Source organism: Salvelinus fontinalis, chromosome 28, assembly GCF_029448725.1.
Source record: "Salvelinus fontinalis isolate EN_2023a chromosome 28, ASM2944872v1, whole genome shotgun sequence".
Lineage (NCBI taxonomy): Eukaryota > Metazoa > Chordata > Actinopteri > Salmoniformes > Salmonidae > Salvelinus > Salvelinus fontinalis.
Genome location: NC_074692.1, coordinates 9,361,848 through 9,380,314, shown reverse-complemented (window position 1 = coordinate 9,380,314; position 18,467 = coordinate 9,361,848). Strand labels below are relative to the sequence as shown.

At 44.9% G+C, this 18,467-nt stretch overlaps 1 protein-coding gene across 1 annotated transcript in view; it reads left to right on the top strand.

The window, feature by feature from the left end:
- LOC129826069 (cAMP-specific 3',5'-cyclic phosphodiesterase 4D-like) overlaps positions 1 to 18,467 on the top strand; it is a 375,111-nt gene that overhangs the window by 55,521 nt on the left and 301,123 nt on the right. Inside the window, exon 3 of the mRNA XM_055886372.1 lies at positions 13,095 to 13,333. Coding sequence (XP_055742347.1) covers positions 13,095 to 13,333 — 239 coding nt within the window. The remainder of the gene's footprint in view (positions 1 to 13,094; positions 13,334 to 18,467) is intronic.

Genomic DNA, 18,467 nt, shown 5'->3' with positions numbered 1-18,467 from the left:
CATGGCTATGCATATGCAACAGTGGCCAGGCTGAATGTAATGAAAGACCCGAGATGGTCCAGACATAGCTCCAACTCCCCCTGGATGCACCTGATCTACATGTATTAGGGCCACAGCAGGGGACCAAGCACACTGTTTGTTTGGAACTCCGTGGTCTAGAAAGGGAGAGAAGAGGTACAGGGGGAAGAGCTGAACAGGGGCTGAGGGCTCTACTTCCGGGACCATTCTTTTTTATTTATTTCCGTTGAACCTTTATTCATACAGGGAATCCCAACTGAAACCAGGGTCTCTTTTTCAGTGAGCTTTCTCATGTCTTTTCCACATTTTTCCACGTGTTTTCTTTACATATCCCTATAGACCTGAAAGAACTGGATGGAAATAAACAATATGACGGAGAGCGTCTAGATTACTGGAGGGCTAAGTGGAGGCCGCACACCTTAAAATGGTTCTGACACTCAAAGATCTTATTCTTCTTCATCCACTTCTGTCTATCTACAACTCAATCTCAATGGCAAACAACGGTGGGGCTCGGTTACGGCAGATGTGATCATTTCCGTTTGTGTCACTGACACACCAGTAGTGTGTTAACTGTTAATGTTTTTTTTTTAAAATTCTGCTTATTTACCTCCTTATCTATTTAGGAACAAGCGGCGCGATCTACTGAATTTTTCACACAGGTAATTCATTAAATTAGCAGGTTGCTCTATAAAAGGCCCGGCACCCGGGGAACTTAATTTGTTTTTTAACCAGAGCTCGGTGCAGCATGACTGGGGATCGTTGCTGTTGTGTCTGTCTGCCTGTCTGGGCATATATTGGTGATCGATTGTACACCTTGTGTAAAGAAACATTATCTTCTGATCGCAGCTCTCATTTTACAGTGTTGACTATGATTAGAGTGCCATTAATCTGGCATAAGTGGTTGCCCGAGTTAGCAGAGCTGTCTAGTAGATGTGACAATTAGTTCTACTAAAGACATGTAAAGGCCACCAGAGTCCATTGGGTTATGTGTTTTTTTAATTCGTTCTATTTAAGCTGGGAATGTATTTTGGATAGTGTTGCTATGTCAGATATGTCTTTCATAAGATGGAGAGTTTGAGGCCCCAAAAAATGTCTTTGCATGAGGTGAAAAATAAGAAGCACAGAGGCCTCTCTTTCAGCACAGCTTGGGACACAGTAAGCCCACTCTCTCCCCTGTCTCTCTCTCTCTCTCTCTCTGTGTGTGTGCTACTCTTGGATCAGTTGTTGTTTGGTAGAAGGAGCCTTTTCTCGTCTATGTTTTGTCTGAGTCATTGAGAGATGCCGGAGGCTGACTGAAAGGTTTGGTGGTTTAAACAGCTGGTTAAATGAGGGCCACATACCCTGATCCTGTGAGGCTGCAGCTCTGATGCCGCTGGCTACAACAGCAGTGTATTCTGGACACATTAAGTTTCCTCTGTCCTCTCTATGCTCCTGTTGTGGGGCATCGTGACATTAGTTCCTGTTTCTATTGCTCACTGTTATACTCCCCACTGTCTGTCTCTAACTTGACCAGCTGTCTTTTGAAACATAACACGATCAAATGAAATCCAAATTAATATTCAAAAGCTATGAAGCATCAGGCTTTTTCAATGCCCTGGGATAATTGTACTGGTATAGAATGATCATGCATGTATTCTATGTAAGGTAGAGCATATGGACATTAAGAAAAACTTTCAGACTCAGGTGTATTCAATTTGTTTTAGGAGTATTGTAAATGTGACTAGATATCTGACACATTTCATCTTACCTGGGAAAAAAATCCCCTTTGCTGAATGTCTATGAATATAAAGTAGCAATTTGCATATAACGGTTAACTGGCCAAACGGATAATACTGGATTACTGGAAGCAAAGCTGAGTATTTCCAGGCCAGCCATAGTGTGGGATCACTCAGAGGGTTCCAAGATGGGGTTTTGCAAATTAAAAACAATGACTATTCTTTCAGAATGAGTCTGAAGGCATTTTTACAGGGTAATACCTCCATGTGGTTCACCATTCAGGGCCTTGATGGGCTCAACAACAGAGACAAGGGGTGATGTGTAATTTTGGGGGAAAACATTTCTTTGGGACCATCCTAACGACTGATACACAGGAATGTCCTTGCAACATTCCAATGAAATGTGTCTAGAACATTCATATCTTATATTCTGAGAACATTTTGTGTATGTTTGGTGTGACATTTATGGAATACTCTCCTAACCATCAAATTGGACACAGGAATGCTTTTGCAACGTTCCGATGAAACACGTTCTGGGGAAGCTTTGTTTGACATTAAGGGAATGGTCTCTTGGAAACCGTCCTTGCACAACACTGGAACATTTCTATGAAAATGTTAAGTAATGACCTAATGACTCAAGGGAACAGTCTATAAAGGTGTGGGCACGTTTGTCGTTAGCTGGGATGGGCTACATCAAATTGATAAGCATTGGCTGAATTATGCATGGGATATAAGGCGTACTGTGGAGGGATTCAGAAAGGCATAAAAGGGAAAGGCATCCACCATCCACCCCTTTGCAGATATTCTCGCTATTGCGTACAATATGCACTTCATGAGATATGCTCAAAGTTGATTTGATGTACTTAAAGGACAGTGTTTTAGGGTTTTGAGAAATGAGCGTGAATAACAAGTGAAAGGCAGGAGCGGTAAATAAAAACCACACTGCAGCTGTAAATACCTATATCGCTCGCCAAGGTAGGGCATATAAATGTGTTTTTATGACACTGTAGCCCATTTCAGTTCAACTGCCACTGTTGGGCAGTTCTATGGTACAGCTAGGAGAGATTCTAGAGAAACAGGATCCTTGGATATCAGTACCTCCTTTGTTTTGATCTTATTAATAATGGTTAATTCTGTTGGTGTAAAGCCAGAAGTTGGAGGAGGCTGATACTGAGAAGCTGTAGATAAAGTGTCCTATCCCTCTGGCTCAGATCTATCCTCAGGGGGCTGGAGATGCCAACTGACACTGACAGAACACATACAGTATATTGCCTTATAGATGGGAGGTCTAAACTGTTGCTGAACCTATCGGGGAATTTAGTTCTCTCTCTCTCTCTTAGTTCTCTCTCTTTCTCTGTTCCTCTCCCCCTCTCTCTCAATTTCTTTCCCTCTCCCCCCTCTCTCTTCATCCCTCTCTCTCTCTCAATTGATCTCTCTCTCTCTCTTTTTCTCAAATTGCTTTATTGGCATGACGTAAAAATGTACATATTGCCAAAGCATACATTGGAAGTGAAATTATACTTTTAACAGTATTAACATCATTAAAAAAAAATATCAAGATTGTCAACGCAACAGGACAATCAGTAACAACAATAGTCAACAGTGGGGGGATGGGGTTGTATCAGAAATGAAAAAATAAACATACAATGGCCAATAGCGTTAACAAGAACAATGGCATAGAGGACTTGTGCAGGTTTGTTGGTCTGTCAGACAGACAATGTCCCTCATCTTATGGCAGGCAGCAATGTAGTGTGCTGCCAACCCACAACTCTCTGCGTCCTCCCCCAACAGGACGGATAGCTTCTTCTCATCAGAGAGGTCTTTGAAAACTTTAAAGATTATTTCAAATTTGGAGAAAAAGGGCTCCCGAGTGGCGCAGCGGTCTAAGTCACTGCATCGCAATGCTAGAGGTGTCACTACAGACCCTGGTTCGATTCCAAGCTGTTTCACAACTTCCCGTGATTGGGTGGGGCACAATTTGCCCAGTGTCGTCCAGGTTAGGGTTCGGCCGGGGTAGGCTGTCATTGTAAATAAGAATTTGTTCTTAATTAACTGACTTGCCTACTTAAATAGAGGTTGCATTTAACTCTAATTGCTTAATTTTTTTAAACATTTTGTCAGGAAATACAGCTCTATCTCAGTTTCTGCTGTGGTGCAGCTACTGTATCTCTCTCTCTCTCTCTCTCTCTCTCTCTCTCTCTCTCTCTCTCTCTCTCTCTCTCTCTCTCTCTCTCTCTATCTCCCTCTTTCTCTAAACACAATCTGTTCAGATTAGGTCTCTGATAAAAACTACGGCTAAATTCAGAATTCAGGTGATGAAACGCAAACCCAGATGGAAGATGGGTGATTATTATAATTATTAAACATACGTGTACACATATTTAAAGTAATTGGTATGGAATATGTTGATGTAATTATGAACAGGGAAGCCTTGAGGTACCTGCCACTGATCCTCTCTGCCCTGCCCTACAATATAGACTATTACCTACTGTATATTCCAGAAGCAAGATTAACCATATGACCCTCCTCTCATAATGTCATGTAAGACAGTTATTTCTTTTACAGGAACACTTCATTTTCATTTCCAGGTTTAAGTCAAATATGTGGATCACTCATAAATGGATGCCATACTATTTGGTCTGACTTCCGGTCTAGTGATTGAATTAGACTACATGTCTTTTTTTAATGTTATCAACTGTTACTAATGATCCATAGCAACAACCGCATGTCTGTGACGGGCTTTACAGAGAAAGCAAATGAAGGTAAACAAAACAGTGTTATTAAATTATAATGTAGGCTATACCACCTGAAGGGAACTAACAGTTGAATATGTTCGGTTATTAGGCCTACTGATGGTCGCTACTGATAGTGGCTAATATTTAACATGATAGAAATAGGAAAGAGAGAAAGTCAGCACCTCACCGGCCCACTCCACAGCAATCCTCACTTGCCTTGTGCCCACTCAGATTTTTGGGTGCATGACGCCCCTGACAGTAGTTGCCTTAGTAATCAAACAAACAGACTTGCTAGCTTAGCTCACCAAACCATCAGTCCGACGAGAATGATATACTGCTTTCCCGGGAACAGGCCCAAATCACCGTCATTTGCGTGAAGAAAAGACGGAGGGAAAGGGAGCGAAGGTCGAGCTGCCTTCTGAGAATCCGTAGGCGAGCGAGTAAACTCCCACTGCCATCCGTTCTACTGGCTAACGTGCAATCATTGGAAAATAAAATTGATGACCTACGATTTAAGATTATCCAACGGGACATTAAAAACTGGAATATCTTATGTTTCACCGAATCGTGGCTGAACGACGACATGGATAATATAGAGCTGGTGAGATTTTCCATGCACCGGCAGTACAGAGAAGAAGCTACGTCTGGTAAGACGAGCGGTGGGGGTGTGTGTCTATTTGTAATAACAGCTGGTGCGTGATGTCTAATATTAAAGAAGTCTTGAGGTATTGCTTGCCTGAGGTAGTGTACCTTATGATAAGCTGTAGACCACACTATCTACTAAGAGATTTCTCATCTATATTATTCGTAGCCGTCTATTTACCACCACAAACCGATGCTGGCACTAAGACCGCACTCACCTAATTCTATAAGGCCATAAGCAAACAAGAAAATGCTCATCCAGAAGCGGCGCTCCTAGTGGCCGGGTCTTTTAATGCAGGCAAACTTAAATCAGTTTTACCAAATTTTTACCAGCATGTCACATGTGCAACCAGAGGGGAAAAAAACTCTAGACCACCTTTACTCCACACATAGAGAAGCATACGAAGCTCTCCCTTGCCCTCCATTTGGCAAATCTGACAATAATTCTATCCTCCTGATTCCTGCTAACAAGCAAAAACTAAAGCAGGAAGTACCAGTGACTCGCTCAATACAGAAGCGGTCAGATGATGCTATGCTACTCCACAGGACTGTTTTGCTAGCACAGACTGGAATAAGTTTCGGGATTCATCCAATGGTATTGAGGAGTATACCACCTCAGTCATCGGCTTCATCAATAAGTGCATCGACGACGTCATCCCCACAGTGACCATACGTACATATACAGTGGGGCAAAAAAGTATTTAGTCAGCCACCAATTGTGCAAGTTCTCCCACTTAAAAATATGAGAGAGGCCTGTAATTTTCATCATAGGTACACTTCAACTATGACAGACAAAATTAGAAAAAAAATCCAGAAAATCACATTGTAGAATTTTTTATGAATTTATTTGCAAATTATGGTGGAAAATAAGTATTTGGTCAATAACAAAAGTTTATCTCAATACTTTGTTATATACCCTTTGTTGGCCATGACAGAGGTCAAACGTTTTCTGTAAGTCTTCACAAGGTTTTCACACACTGTTGCTGGTATTTTGGCCCATTCCTCCATGCAGATCTCCTCTAGAGCAGTGATGTTTTGGGGCTGTTGCTGGGCAACACTGACTTTCAACTCCCTCCAAAGATTTTCTATTCTGTTGAGATCTGGAGACTGGCTAGGCCACTCCAGGACCTTGAAATGCTTCTTACGAAGCCACTCCTTCGTTGCCCGGGCGGTGTGTTTGGGATCATTGTTATGCTGAAAGACCCAGCCACGTTTCATCTTCAATGCCCTTGCTGATGGAAGGAGGTTTTCACTCAAAATCTCACGATACATGGCCCCATTCATTCTGTCCTTTACACGGATCAGTCGTCCTGGTCCCTTTGCAGAAAAACAGCCCCAAAGCATGATGTTTCCACCCCCATGCTTCACAGTAGGTATGGTGTTCTTTGGATGCAACTCAGCATTCTTTGTCCTCAAAACACGACGAGTTGAGTTTTTACCAAAAAGTTCTATTTTCGCTTCATCTGACCATATGACATTCTCCCAATCTTCTTCTGGATCATCCAAATGCTCTCTAGCAAACTTCAGACGGGTCTGGACATGTACTGGCTTAAGCAGGGGGACACGTCTGGCACTGCAGGATTTGAGTCCCTGGCGGCGTAGTGTGTTACTGATGGTAGGCTTTGTTACTTTGGTCCCAGCTCTCTGCAGGTCATTCACTAGGTCCCCCGTGTGGTTCTGGGATTTTTGCTCACCGTTCTTGTGATCATTTTGACCCCTCGGGGTGAGATCTTGCGTGGAGCCCCAGATCGAGGGAGATTATCAGTGGTCTTGTATTTCTTCCATTTCCTAATAATTGCTCCCAGAGTTGATTTCTTCAAACCAAGCTGCTTACCTATTGCAGATTCAGTCCTCCCAGCCTGGTGCAGGTCTACAATTTTGTTTCTGGTGTCCTTTGACAGCTCTTTGGTCTTGGCCATAGTGGAGTTTGGAGTGTGACTGTTTGAGGTTGTGGACAGGTGTCTTTTATACTGATAACAAGTTCAAACAGGTGCCATTAATACAGGTAACGAGTGTAGGACAGAGGAGCCTCTTAAAGAAGAAGTTACAGGTCTGTGAGAGCCAGAAATCTTGCTTGTTTGTAGGTGACCAAATACTTATTTTCCACCATAATTTGCAAATAAATTCATTAAAAATCCTACAATGTGATTTTCTGGATTTTTTTCTCTCATTTTGTCTGTCATAGTTGATGAAAATGATGAAAATTACAGGCCTCTCTCATCCTTTTAAGTGGGAGAACTTGCACAATTGGTGGCTGACTAAATACTTTTTTGCCCCACTGTACTAACCAGAAGCCATGGCTAACAGGCAACATCCGCATTAAGCTAAAGGCTAGAGCTGCCAATTTTCAAGGAGCGGGACACTAATCCGGACACTTTTAAGAAATCCCGCTATGCCCTCAGACGAACCATCAAACAAGCAAAGCGTCAATACAGGATTACACTGACCGGTACCCCCCTCCCCCCCGTATATAGCCTCGTAGTTTTTTACGTTAGTTTATTTGGTAAATATTTTCTTAACTCTTCTTGAACTGCACTGTTGGTTAAGAGCTTGTAAGTAAGCATTTCACGGTAAGGTCTACACTTGTTGGATTCGGTGCATGTGACAAATAAAGTTTGATTTGATGTGATTTGATCGGCCTTAGATCGCTAACATAATGATTAGGATCACAATTCCTGAATGTAAATATTATGAGGACACCTATAGACTGGCAGCCAAGCACGAGTTATCAGTGTAGCCTATTATCGTCTAGACATGATCTTGAAATACCTTAACAACCTGGAATAAAAACCTACCCTCCAGGCTTTCATCACAAATCAATTGATTTTAAAAAACAATTACAGGGGGAAGTTTGGAACAAGTAATCCCATGTGAATCGTCCAGTGGAATAACGCACATGCTTGGATAATTACATAACCAACGCCTCTAGTAATACGGCTCCCATCCGAATAGGGCTATAAAACACGGCAAATAATAGGTTTACCGGCATAAAGAGTGTGCTGCATCATCCCATGGGATCTGCCCCAAGGCAGAAATATTACTGAAATATTCAAGTTCCTACACATCGCCTTCTATACTCAATCAAAATAGGCCTTTTATAAATCAATAAGAAAATGGTCATTTTTCAAACACCTGAAACCGCTTTTTCCTGCAATCTAGAGACATAATCATTATCCTTAATTCTATGTCAAAAATATGTATATTTTTCTGCAAATCTGTATACCTCTTGAGCTGTCTGTATCCTCCTGACTGGTGGTTATTTTTTAAAGAAACTAAACATGCTACTTTGCATCTCTGCTAAAACCTGGGTAAAAGATTGAAAGGAATGTGAGTCTTTGAGTGCATTCGGAAAGTATTCAGACCCCTTAACCTTTTCCACATTTTGTTACGTTACAACCTTTTTCTAAAATGCAGTATTAAATAAAACATTGTCCTCACCCATCTACACACAATACCCATTGATGACAAAGCAAAAACAGGTTTTTAGACATTTTTAGTATTGTGTGTATTCAGACCCTTTGCTCTGAGACTCGAAATTGAGCTCAGGTGCATCCTGTTTCCATTGATCATCCTTGAGCTGTGTCTACAACTTGATTGGAGTCCACCTGTGGTACATTCAATTGATTGGACATGATTTGGAAACGCACACACCTGTCTATATATGGTCCCACAGATGACAGTGCATGCCAGAGCATAAACCAAGCCATGAGGTTGAAGGAATTGTCCGTACAGCTCCGAGACAGGATTGTGTCGAGGCACAGATCTGGGGAAGGGTACCAAAACATTTCTGCAGCATTGAAGGTCCCCAAAAACACAGTGGCCTCCATCATTCTTAAATGGAAGAAGTTTGGAACCACCAAGACTCTCCCTAGAGCTGGCCGACCGGCCAAACTGAACAATCGGGAGAGAAGGGCCTTGGTCAGGGAGGTAACCAAGAACCCGATGGTCTTTTTGACAGAGCTCCAGAGTTCCTCTGTGGAGATAGGAGAACCTTCCAGAAGGACAACCATCTCTGCAGAACTCCACCAAACCAAACAATCAGGCCCTTATGGTAGAGTGGCCATCTCCACAGAGGAACTCTGGAGCTCTGTCAGAGTGAGCATCGGGTTCTAGGAAGAGTTTTGGTGGTTCCAAACTTCTTCTATTTAAGAATGATGGAGGCCACTGTGTTCTAGGGGACCTTCAATGCTGCAGAATTTTTTGTAACCCTTTGCCAGATCCGTGCCTCGACACAATCCTGTCTCAGAGCTCTACTGACATTTTTCCTTCGACCTCATGGCTTGGTTTTTGCTCTGAAGTGTCACGCCTGCTCCTGTTCTCCCTGCCTGTCTTTCATTATGCACACCATCATTATGCGCAGCAGCTCTCATTGGACTCACTTGGACTTTGTTGATTGCCTCGTCTATAACTGTCTGCTCCCCCATTTGTTCCCTGTGTCAGCATTGATGTCGTTATTTTCTCCCCTGTCCAGACGCTGTCCTCTCCTGTTCCATGTCCGTTGCTCATTAAATGTTCTCCCTGTATGTAAAGGTTTTCTTCCAGGGGTGAAGGAGAGGACCAAAGTGCAGCGCGGCTAGTGTTAAACATGTTTAATACAAACACAAGTGAAACACTACAAACAACCTACAAAATAACAAATGTGCAAAACCGATACAGACCTATCTGGTGCAGAACACAAACACAGAGACAGGTAACAAACACCCACAAAATCCCAACACAAAACAAGCCTCCTATATATGAGTCTCAATCAGAGACAACGACTACCATCTGTCTCTGATTGAGAACCCACACTAGGCTGACATAGAAACAGACAAACTAGACACACAACATAGAATTCCCACCCAGCTCACGTCCTGACCAACTAAACACATACAAAAACAACAGAAAACAGGTCAGGAACGTGGCAGAACCCCCCCCTCAAGGTGCGAACTCCGGGCACACCCCTAAAACTCAAGGGGAGGGTCTGGGTGGGCATCTGTCCGCGGTGGCGGCTCCGGCGGTGGACGAGGGCACCACTCCACCATTGTCTTTGTCCACCTCCTTAGCGTCCCTTGAGTGGCGACCCTCGCCCCCGACCATGGTCCAGGAACCTTCACCAACTCCCCTCTACAATAGAGGAGACAACTCAGGACAGAGAGGTAGTTCAGGACAAAGAGGTAGCTCAGGACAGAGAGGTAGCCCAGGACAGAGAGGTAGCTCAGGACAGAGGGACAATTCCGGACTAGTGGCAGCTCCGGACTGAGTGGCAGCTCCGGACTGAGTGGCAGCTCCGGACTGAGTGGCAGCTCCGGACTGAGTGGCAGCTCATGACTGGAGGGCAGCTCATGACTGGAGGGCAGCTCATGACTGGAGGGCAGCTCATGACTGGAGGGCAGCTCATGACTGGAGGGCAGCTCATGACTGAAGGGCAGCTCATGACTGGAGGGCAGCTCATGACTGGAGGGCAGCTCATGACTGAAGGGCAGCTCATGACTGGAGGGCAGCTCATGACTGGAGGGCAGCTCATGACTGGAGGGCAGCTCATGACTGAAGGGCAGCTCATGACTGAAGGGCAGCTCATGACTGTAGAGCAGCTCATGACTGTAGGGCAGCTCTGGCAGCTCCTGACTGGCTGGCGTCTCTGGCAGCTCCTGACTGGCTGGGGTCTCTGGCAGCTCCTGACTGGCTGCAGTCTCTGGCAGCTCCTGACTGGCTGGCGTCTCTGGCAGCTCCTGACTGGCTGGCGTCTCTGGCAGCTCCTGACTGGCTGGCGTCTCTGGCAGCTCCTGACTGGCTGGCGTCTCTGGCAGCTCCTGACTGGCTGGCGTCTCTGGCAGCTCCTGACTGGCTGGCGTCTCTGGCAGCTCCTGACTGGCTGGCGGCTCTGGCAGCTTCTGACTGACGGACGGCTCTAGCGGCTCCTGACTGACGGATGGCTCTAATGGCTTGGGACAGACGGGCGGATCTAATGGCTCGTGGCAGACGGATGACTCAGATGGCGCTGGGCAGACAGATGGCTCAGACGGCGCTGGGCAGACGGATGGCTCAGCTGGCGCTGGGCAGACGGATGGCTCAGACGGCGCTGGGCAGACGGATGGCTCAGACGGCGCTGGGCAGACGGACGGCTCAGACGGCGCTGGGCAGACGGATGGCTCAGACGGCGCTGGGCAGACGGATGGCTCAGACGGCGCTGGGCAGACGGACGGCTCAGACGGCGCTGGGCAGACGGACAGTTCAGACGCCGCTGGGCAGACGGGCAGTTCAGGCGCCGCTGGGCAGACGGCAGACTCTGGCCGGCTGAGACGCACTATAGGCCTGATGCGTGGTGCCGGAACTGGAGGTACCGGGCTGAGGGCACGCACCTCAGGGCGAGTGCGGGGAGGAGGAACAGGGCTCTGGCGATGCACTGGAAGCCTGGTGCGTGGTGTAGGCACTGGTGGTACTGGGCTGGGGCGGGAAGGTGGCGCCGGATATACCGGACCGTGAAGGAGGACACGCGCTCTTGAGCACCGAGCCTCTCCAACCTTACCAGGTTGAATGGTCCCCGTAGCCCTGCCAGTGCGGCGAGGTGGAACAACCCGCACTGGGCTATGCAGGTGAACCGGGGACACCACCTGTAAGGCTGGTGCCATGTACGCCGGCCCGAGGAGACGTACTGAAGGCCAGATACTTTGGGCCGGCTTCATGACATCCAGCTCGATGCCCAACCTAGCCCTCCCAGTGCGGCAAGGTGGAATAGCCCGCACTGGGCTAAGCACGCGTACTGGGGACACCGTGCGCTTTACCGCATAACACGTGTCTGACCAGTACGACGCCCTCTCACTCCACGGTAAGCCCGGGGAGTTGGCTCAGGTATCCAACCCGGCTTCGCCACACTCCCCTTTATCCCCCCCCCAAGAATTTTTTTTCCTATATATGAGTCTCAATCAGAGACAACGACTACCATCTGTCTCTGATTGAGAACCCACACTAGGCTGACATAGAAACAGACAAACTAGACACAAAACATAGAATTCCCACCCAGCTCACGTCCTGACCAACTAAACACATACAAAAACAACCGAAAACAGGTCAGGAACGTGACACTGTACCTGCTTCTCGTCTACCAGCGTCGATCCTTACAGAATGATGATAACACTAAAATAAGCATCAGGGAGTTTTGTTTTTTGTTTTGGTTGGTGATGTCAGGTCCGGGTGCCATCTCAGAGGGAACCTGGGGTGCCTCAGCTAGCTCGTCGGGCTTCCAAGCCTTAGCTGGCTCGACAGGTCTTCTTGCCTGGGTGGGCTCGGCAGGCGCCCACCCCACGTCATGCTTCAGCCGGCCCATCAGGCTCTCACGCCTTAGCTGATTCGTCGGACTCCCATGCCTCAGCAGGATCGTCAGGCTTTCACCCCTCAGCTGGATCGTCGGGCTCCCATGCTTGAGCAGGCTCGCCAGGCTCCCACGCCTCTGCCGGTTCCTCGGGCTTCTATGCCACAGCCGGCTTGTCCAGCGCCTATACCGGGTGGCGCCTCTCTTATTCTGCCAATTCTATTGGACAGAGTTTTGTGATTGTCTATAGGTTGAAGACACTCCTGACCGGTAGAGCTTTACATGACGGCACTACAGTGCAACTGTAAATAGTTTGAATTGAGGGCCTCAATTAATTTGAATGGATCGATAAGAACTAATGGATTCACAAGTACATACACAGTGGGCACAGATGTCAGATCAACATCTAGTTTTGATTTGTGAAAACAACGTGAATTCAACAAAACATTTCACCATGTAAATGGATTTAGGTTAAAAGTTGGGTGAAAAAAATACGTTCCCTCACGTTGATGACTTGTTGCAAATCCAATCAGTTTTCGACGTTGATTCAACATCATCACATTTAATTTTTGTTGTTGAAATTGAGTGGAAACAACATTGATTCAACCAGTTTTTGAACAGTGGGTAGGTTCTTTCTCTCTGCTCTCTGTATATCTCTCCCTGAACACCTGTCTCTCCTCTCCTCTGTCCCAGGTGTCAGATGATTTGTCAGACTCTCCAGAGCTGGGGCCAGTCTCCTGTATGGAACCCTTTCTGGTCCGGAGGCTGTCCTGTCGCACCATCCAACTGCCCCCTCTGGCCTTCAGGCAGGCTGAGCAGTACTACTGCAACTACAAACCTGAACCAGACACAGTCATGTTCCCACCACGACCGACCACACTTCCCCTACGCACCCCGCCACTCATTGCCATCACCTCAGCTGACACCAGCAGGTGAGAAGTGTGTGTATGTTTGTTTGTTTCCTTGTTAGTTTTGTTCAAATGCAATGGATGTTTAAACTGTCGGGCTGAATGGGAAGAATACTTTGTCGTTTTGGATGAGCAACAGTTATACAAATGTAGCCCTTCATTTTCTGTGTGTTTTTGGTAGTTATTGAAGTGAACCCTGACTCACTAGTCTACTGAAGTCTGAATCATCAGTGTATTTCTAATAAAGATCTCTTTGCCAGTGACTGATTTCATTATCAGGGACACAATATACCGATCTGGAAAATATTTTGATCAAGGCATCAGAGAATACATCAAGTTTGGCAGGTGCTTTGTGGCCTTGGCAGGTGCTTTGTGGCCAGGCAATGTCTTTGTGGGACTGAGAGAAGAATGTAGGACCATGTAATTATAATTCATAGAATGGACAGAGTCCCTGGGTTATATAACACCTTGCTCCACTGATCATGAAATCTGTCTTCTTCATCAACAACCAGTTACATACATTACAACGTCCAATGGCTTGACACAATGGCTCTCATCCAACTGCTGAGGATGATGATGTTGTTTGTACCAATGTTCCAGCTTGTGAAAATGCTTTCATCCAGATAGATGTTGAAGACAGCATGAGGGCAAATCCACGGTAGCGGAACTAAGCTGAGTTTAAACAAACCGTACAACGCTATGCACAATGACTAATTGTATTAGAATTCATGTGATGGAGATTGAGAGCACTATGCACATTTCTGTTGCATTGGATAGTATTGGATTACACTATTGACTGCAAGTACCAGAAAGCTTCGCAACAGGAAGTGGAAGTGAGAACGAGAACGCTACACTTATGAACAAGTGACAAGTGATTAGCCTGGCTTTCGCTGGCAACTTTCTTTATAGTTTTGTAGAAGCTAGAGTGGTAAAATGTAACGTGAACAAGTTTTATTACTAAAAGAAGCGTTCATTTTATAACCGATGTCCTGAGTCATTAACTTATAAATAGTAAAGTTTTAATTTCACGTGCACAAGTACAGTGAAATGCCTTTCTTGCAAGCTCCATACCCAAAAATGCAGTAATCAATATCAACGTAGCACTAAAAATAACATAAGGTAGAACAAAAACACACAAGAAATAAGAACACGAGAAAGTAAGAAGCTATTAACAGAGTTAGTTCCAATACTATTGTAATGACCTGACTAGATCATAAAAGAACAACTGTCCAGACAGAGGATTGAGTTCACGAATGGACGGTTTATTAAACCAACTTTACACAGGCTACTGTTTGGCCGTAGCCCACGCCAAATAAATGAAAGATAACCCACAAGCCAATCGTGACCTTCTCTTGTGAAGCCCAGATGTAAAGAGAGAGAACAAAGTCTAAACCTGGTCTTAACTTCCAATGCTCCATCCCCCTGCCCAACCCCCCTCCACGCCACTCCGCCAACCACCACGATGCCCGGCATCAGAACATTCCAGGCATTCCCGTGATTGGCAGATAGCAGGTTGATTGACATGGCGGACCCCGCGAACACTGGGTACTGGTAGGTACAACACAACCACCTACTAGCCTAGCACATAACACACAGCTGTCTGTGCGGGTCGCTACACAATATTTACAATGTCCAGGGATACTGGAGTGATAGAGGTAGATAGGTGTAGGGTAACTAGACATCAGGGTATATGATAAACAGAGTAGCAGCGGCATAAATAATGATTGTATGTGTTTTTGCGTAAGTGAGTGAGTGTAGAGTCAGTATAAATGTGTGCATGTTATGTGGGTGTTTGAGTGTCAGTGAGTGTGTAGAGTCCTGTGAGTGTGCATAGAGACTGTGCAAAAATATAAATACAACTCAATGCAACCGCTTGCCGTGCGGAAGCAGAAAGAACAGTCTATGGCTTGGGTGGCTGGAGTCTTTAACAATTTTCCAGGCCTTCTGGTGATGTTCCTTGGCTGTCCGCACCAGACTCTGTAGCTCCGTGCGATCGAGGGTGGTGCTGTTGCCACACCAAGCGGTGACGCAGCCAGTCCGGATGCTCCCAATGGGGCAGCTATAAATTACTTTTTGAGGATTTGAGGGCCCATGCCAAACCTATTCAACCTCCTGAGGGAGAATAGGTGCTGTCAGGCGCCAAAACCCAGTAGGATGAGCCGCAACGAAGATCAAAGGGATGAAGCAGCTGAAATGGCTGAGGAAGAACGTCCACATGAAGCAGAAAGAATGAGACTAAAGTAGAGTAGTGAGAATAATTTTTTTCTGCTTTTATTTCTTTCATCACATTCCCAGTGGGTCAGAAGTTTACATACTCTCAATTAGTATTTAGTAGCATTGCCATTAGATGGTTTACCTTATGGTCAAACGTTTCAGGTAGCCTTCCACAAGCTTCCCACAATAAGTTGGGTGAATTTTGGCCCATTCCTCTTGACAAAGCTGGTGTAACTGAGTTAGGTTTGTAGACCTCCTTGCTCGCACACGCTTTTTCAGTTCTGCCCAGAAATGTTCTATAGGATTGAGGTCAGGGCTTTGTGATGACCAATCCAATACCTTGACTTTGTTGTCCTTAAGCCATTTTGCCACAACTTTGGAAGTATGCTTGGGGGTCATTGACCATTTGGAAGACCCATTTGCGACCAAGCTTTAACTTCCTGACTGATGTCTTGAGATGTTGCTTCAATATATCCACATAATTTTCCGTCCTCATGAAGCCATCTTTTTTGTGAAGTGCACCAGTCCCTCCTGCAGCAAAAGCACCCTCACAACATGATGCTACCACCCCCATGCTTCACAGTTGGGATAGTGTTCTTCGGCTTGCAAGCCTCCCCCTTTTTCCTCCAAACGTAAGGATGGTCATTATGGCCAAACAGTTCTATTTTTGTTTCATGAGACCAGACGACATTTCTCCAAAAAGTACTATCTTTGTCCCCATGCGCGGTTGCAAACTGTAGTCTGGCTTTTTTTATGGCAGTTTTGGAGCAGTGGCTTCTTCCTTGCTGAGCAGCCTTTCAGGTTATGTCGATATAGGACTCGTTTTAATGTGGATGTAGATACTTTTGTACCTTTTTAAAAAACTTTTGTATGAAGGCTGCATGGTCCCACGGGGTTTATACTTGCGTACTATTGTTTGTACAGATGAACGTGGTACCTTCAGGCATTTGGAAATTGCTCCCAAGGATGAACCAGATTTATGGAGGTCTACAAAACATTTTTTCTGAGTTCTTGGCTGATTTCTTTTGATTTTCCCATGATGTCAAGCAAAGAGGCACCGAGTTTGCAGGTAGGCCTTGAAATACATTCACAGGTACACCTCCAATTGACTCAAATTATGTAAATTAGCCTATCAGAAGATTCTAAAGCCATGACATAATTTTATGGAATTTTCCAAGCTGTTTAAAGGCACAGTCAACTTAGTGTATGTAAACCTTTGACCCACTGGAATTGTGATACAGTGAATTATAAGTTAAATAATCTGTCTGTAAACAATTGTTGGAAAAATGACTTGTGTCATGCACAAAGTAGGTGTCCTAACTGACTTGCCAAAACAATAGTTTGTTAACAAGAAATTTGTGGAGTGGTTGAAAAACGAGTTTTAATGACTGCAACCTAAGTGTTTGTAAACTTCCGACTTCAACTGTTTATACAGTACCAGTCAAAAGTTTGGACACACCTGCTCATTCCAGGGTTTTTCTTTATTTTCACTATTTTATACAATGTAGAATAATAGTGAATACATCACAACTATGAAATAACACATGTAATCATGTAGTAACCAGAAAATTGTTAAACAAATCAACCTATATTTTATATTTGAGATTATTCAAAGTACCCACCCTTTGCCTTGATGACAGCTTTGCACACTCTTGGCATTCTCTCAACCAGCTTCACCTGGAATGCTTTTCCAATAGTCTTGAAGGAGTTCCCACATATGCTGAACACTTGTTGGCTGCTTTTCCTTCACTCTGCTGTCCAACTCATCCCAAACCATCTCAATTGGGTTGAGGTAGGTTGATTGTGCATGCCAGGTCATCTGATGAAGCACTCCATCACTCTCCTTCTTGGTCAAATAGCCCTTACACACTCTGGAGATGTATTGGGTCATTATCCTGTTGAAAAACAAATCATAGTCCCACTAAGTGCAAACCAGATGGGATGGCGTATCGCTGCAGAATGCTGTGGTAGCAATGCTGGTTAAGTGTGCCTTGAATTCTAAATAAATCCCTGAGTGTCAACAGCAAAGCAAGCCACAACATCACACCTTCTCCTCCATGCTTCACTGTGGGAACCACACACGCAAAGATGATTAAGTCTCACAAAGACACAGCGTTGGAACCAAAAATCTCAAATTTGGATTTATCAGACCAAAGGACAGATTTCCACTGGTCAAATAATGTCCATTGCTCATGGTTCTTGGCCCAAGCAAGTCTATTCTTATTATTTGTGTCCTTTAATAGTGGTTTCTTTGCAGCTATTCAACCATGAAGGCCTGATTCACGCAGTTTCCTCTGAACAGTTGATGTTGAGATGTGTCTGTTACTTGAACTCTATGAAGCATTTATTTGGGCTGCAATCTGAGGTGCAGTTAACTCTAATTAACTTGTTCTCTGCAGCAGAGGTAACTCTGGGTCTTCCTTTCCTGTGGCGGTCCTCATGAGAGCCAGTTTCATCATAGAGCTTGATGGTTTTTGCGACTGCACTTTCAAAGTTCTTCAAATGTTCCGTATTGACTGAACTTCATGTCTTAAAATAATGACGGACTGTCGTTATTCTTTGCTTATTTCAGCTGTTCTTGCCATAATATTGACTTGGTCTTTTACTAAATATGGCCATCTTCTGTATACCACCCCTACCTTGTCACAACACAACTGACTGGCTCAAACGCATTCATATATTTTTTATTTAACCTTTATTTAACTAAGAACAAATTATTATTTACAATGACGGCCTACCCCGGCCAAATCCGGACGTCGCTGGGCCAATTGTGCGCAGCCCTACGTGACTCCCAATCACGGCCGGATATGATAGAGTCATGGAAAGAAATTCCACAAATTAACTTTTAACAAGGAGCCCCACCTGTTTTGAGCCCCACATTTAGGCATTAACACGTGTCACATATCAGTATGCAAACAATGTAAAAAAATGTATATGTTATTGA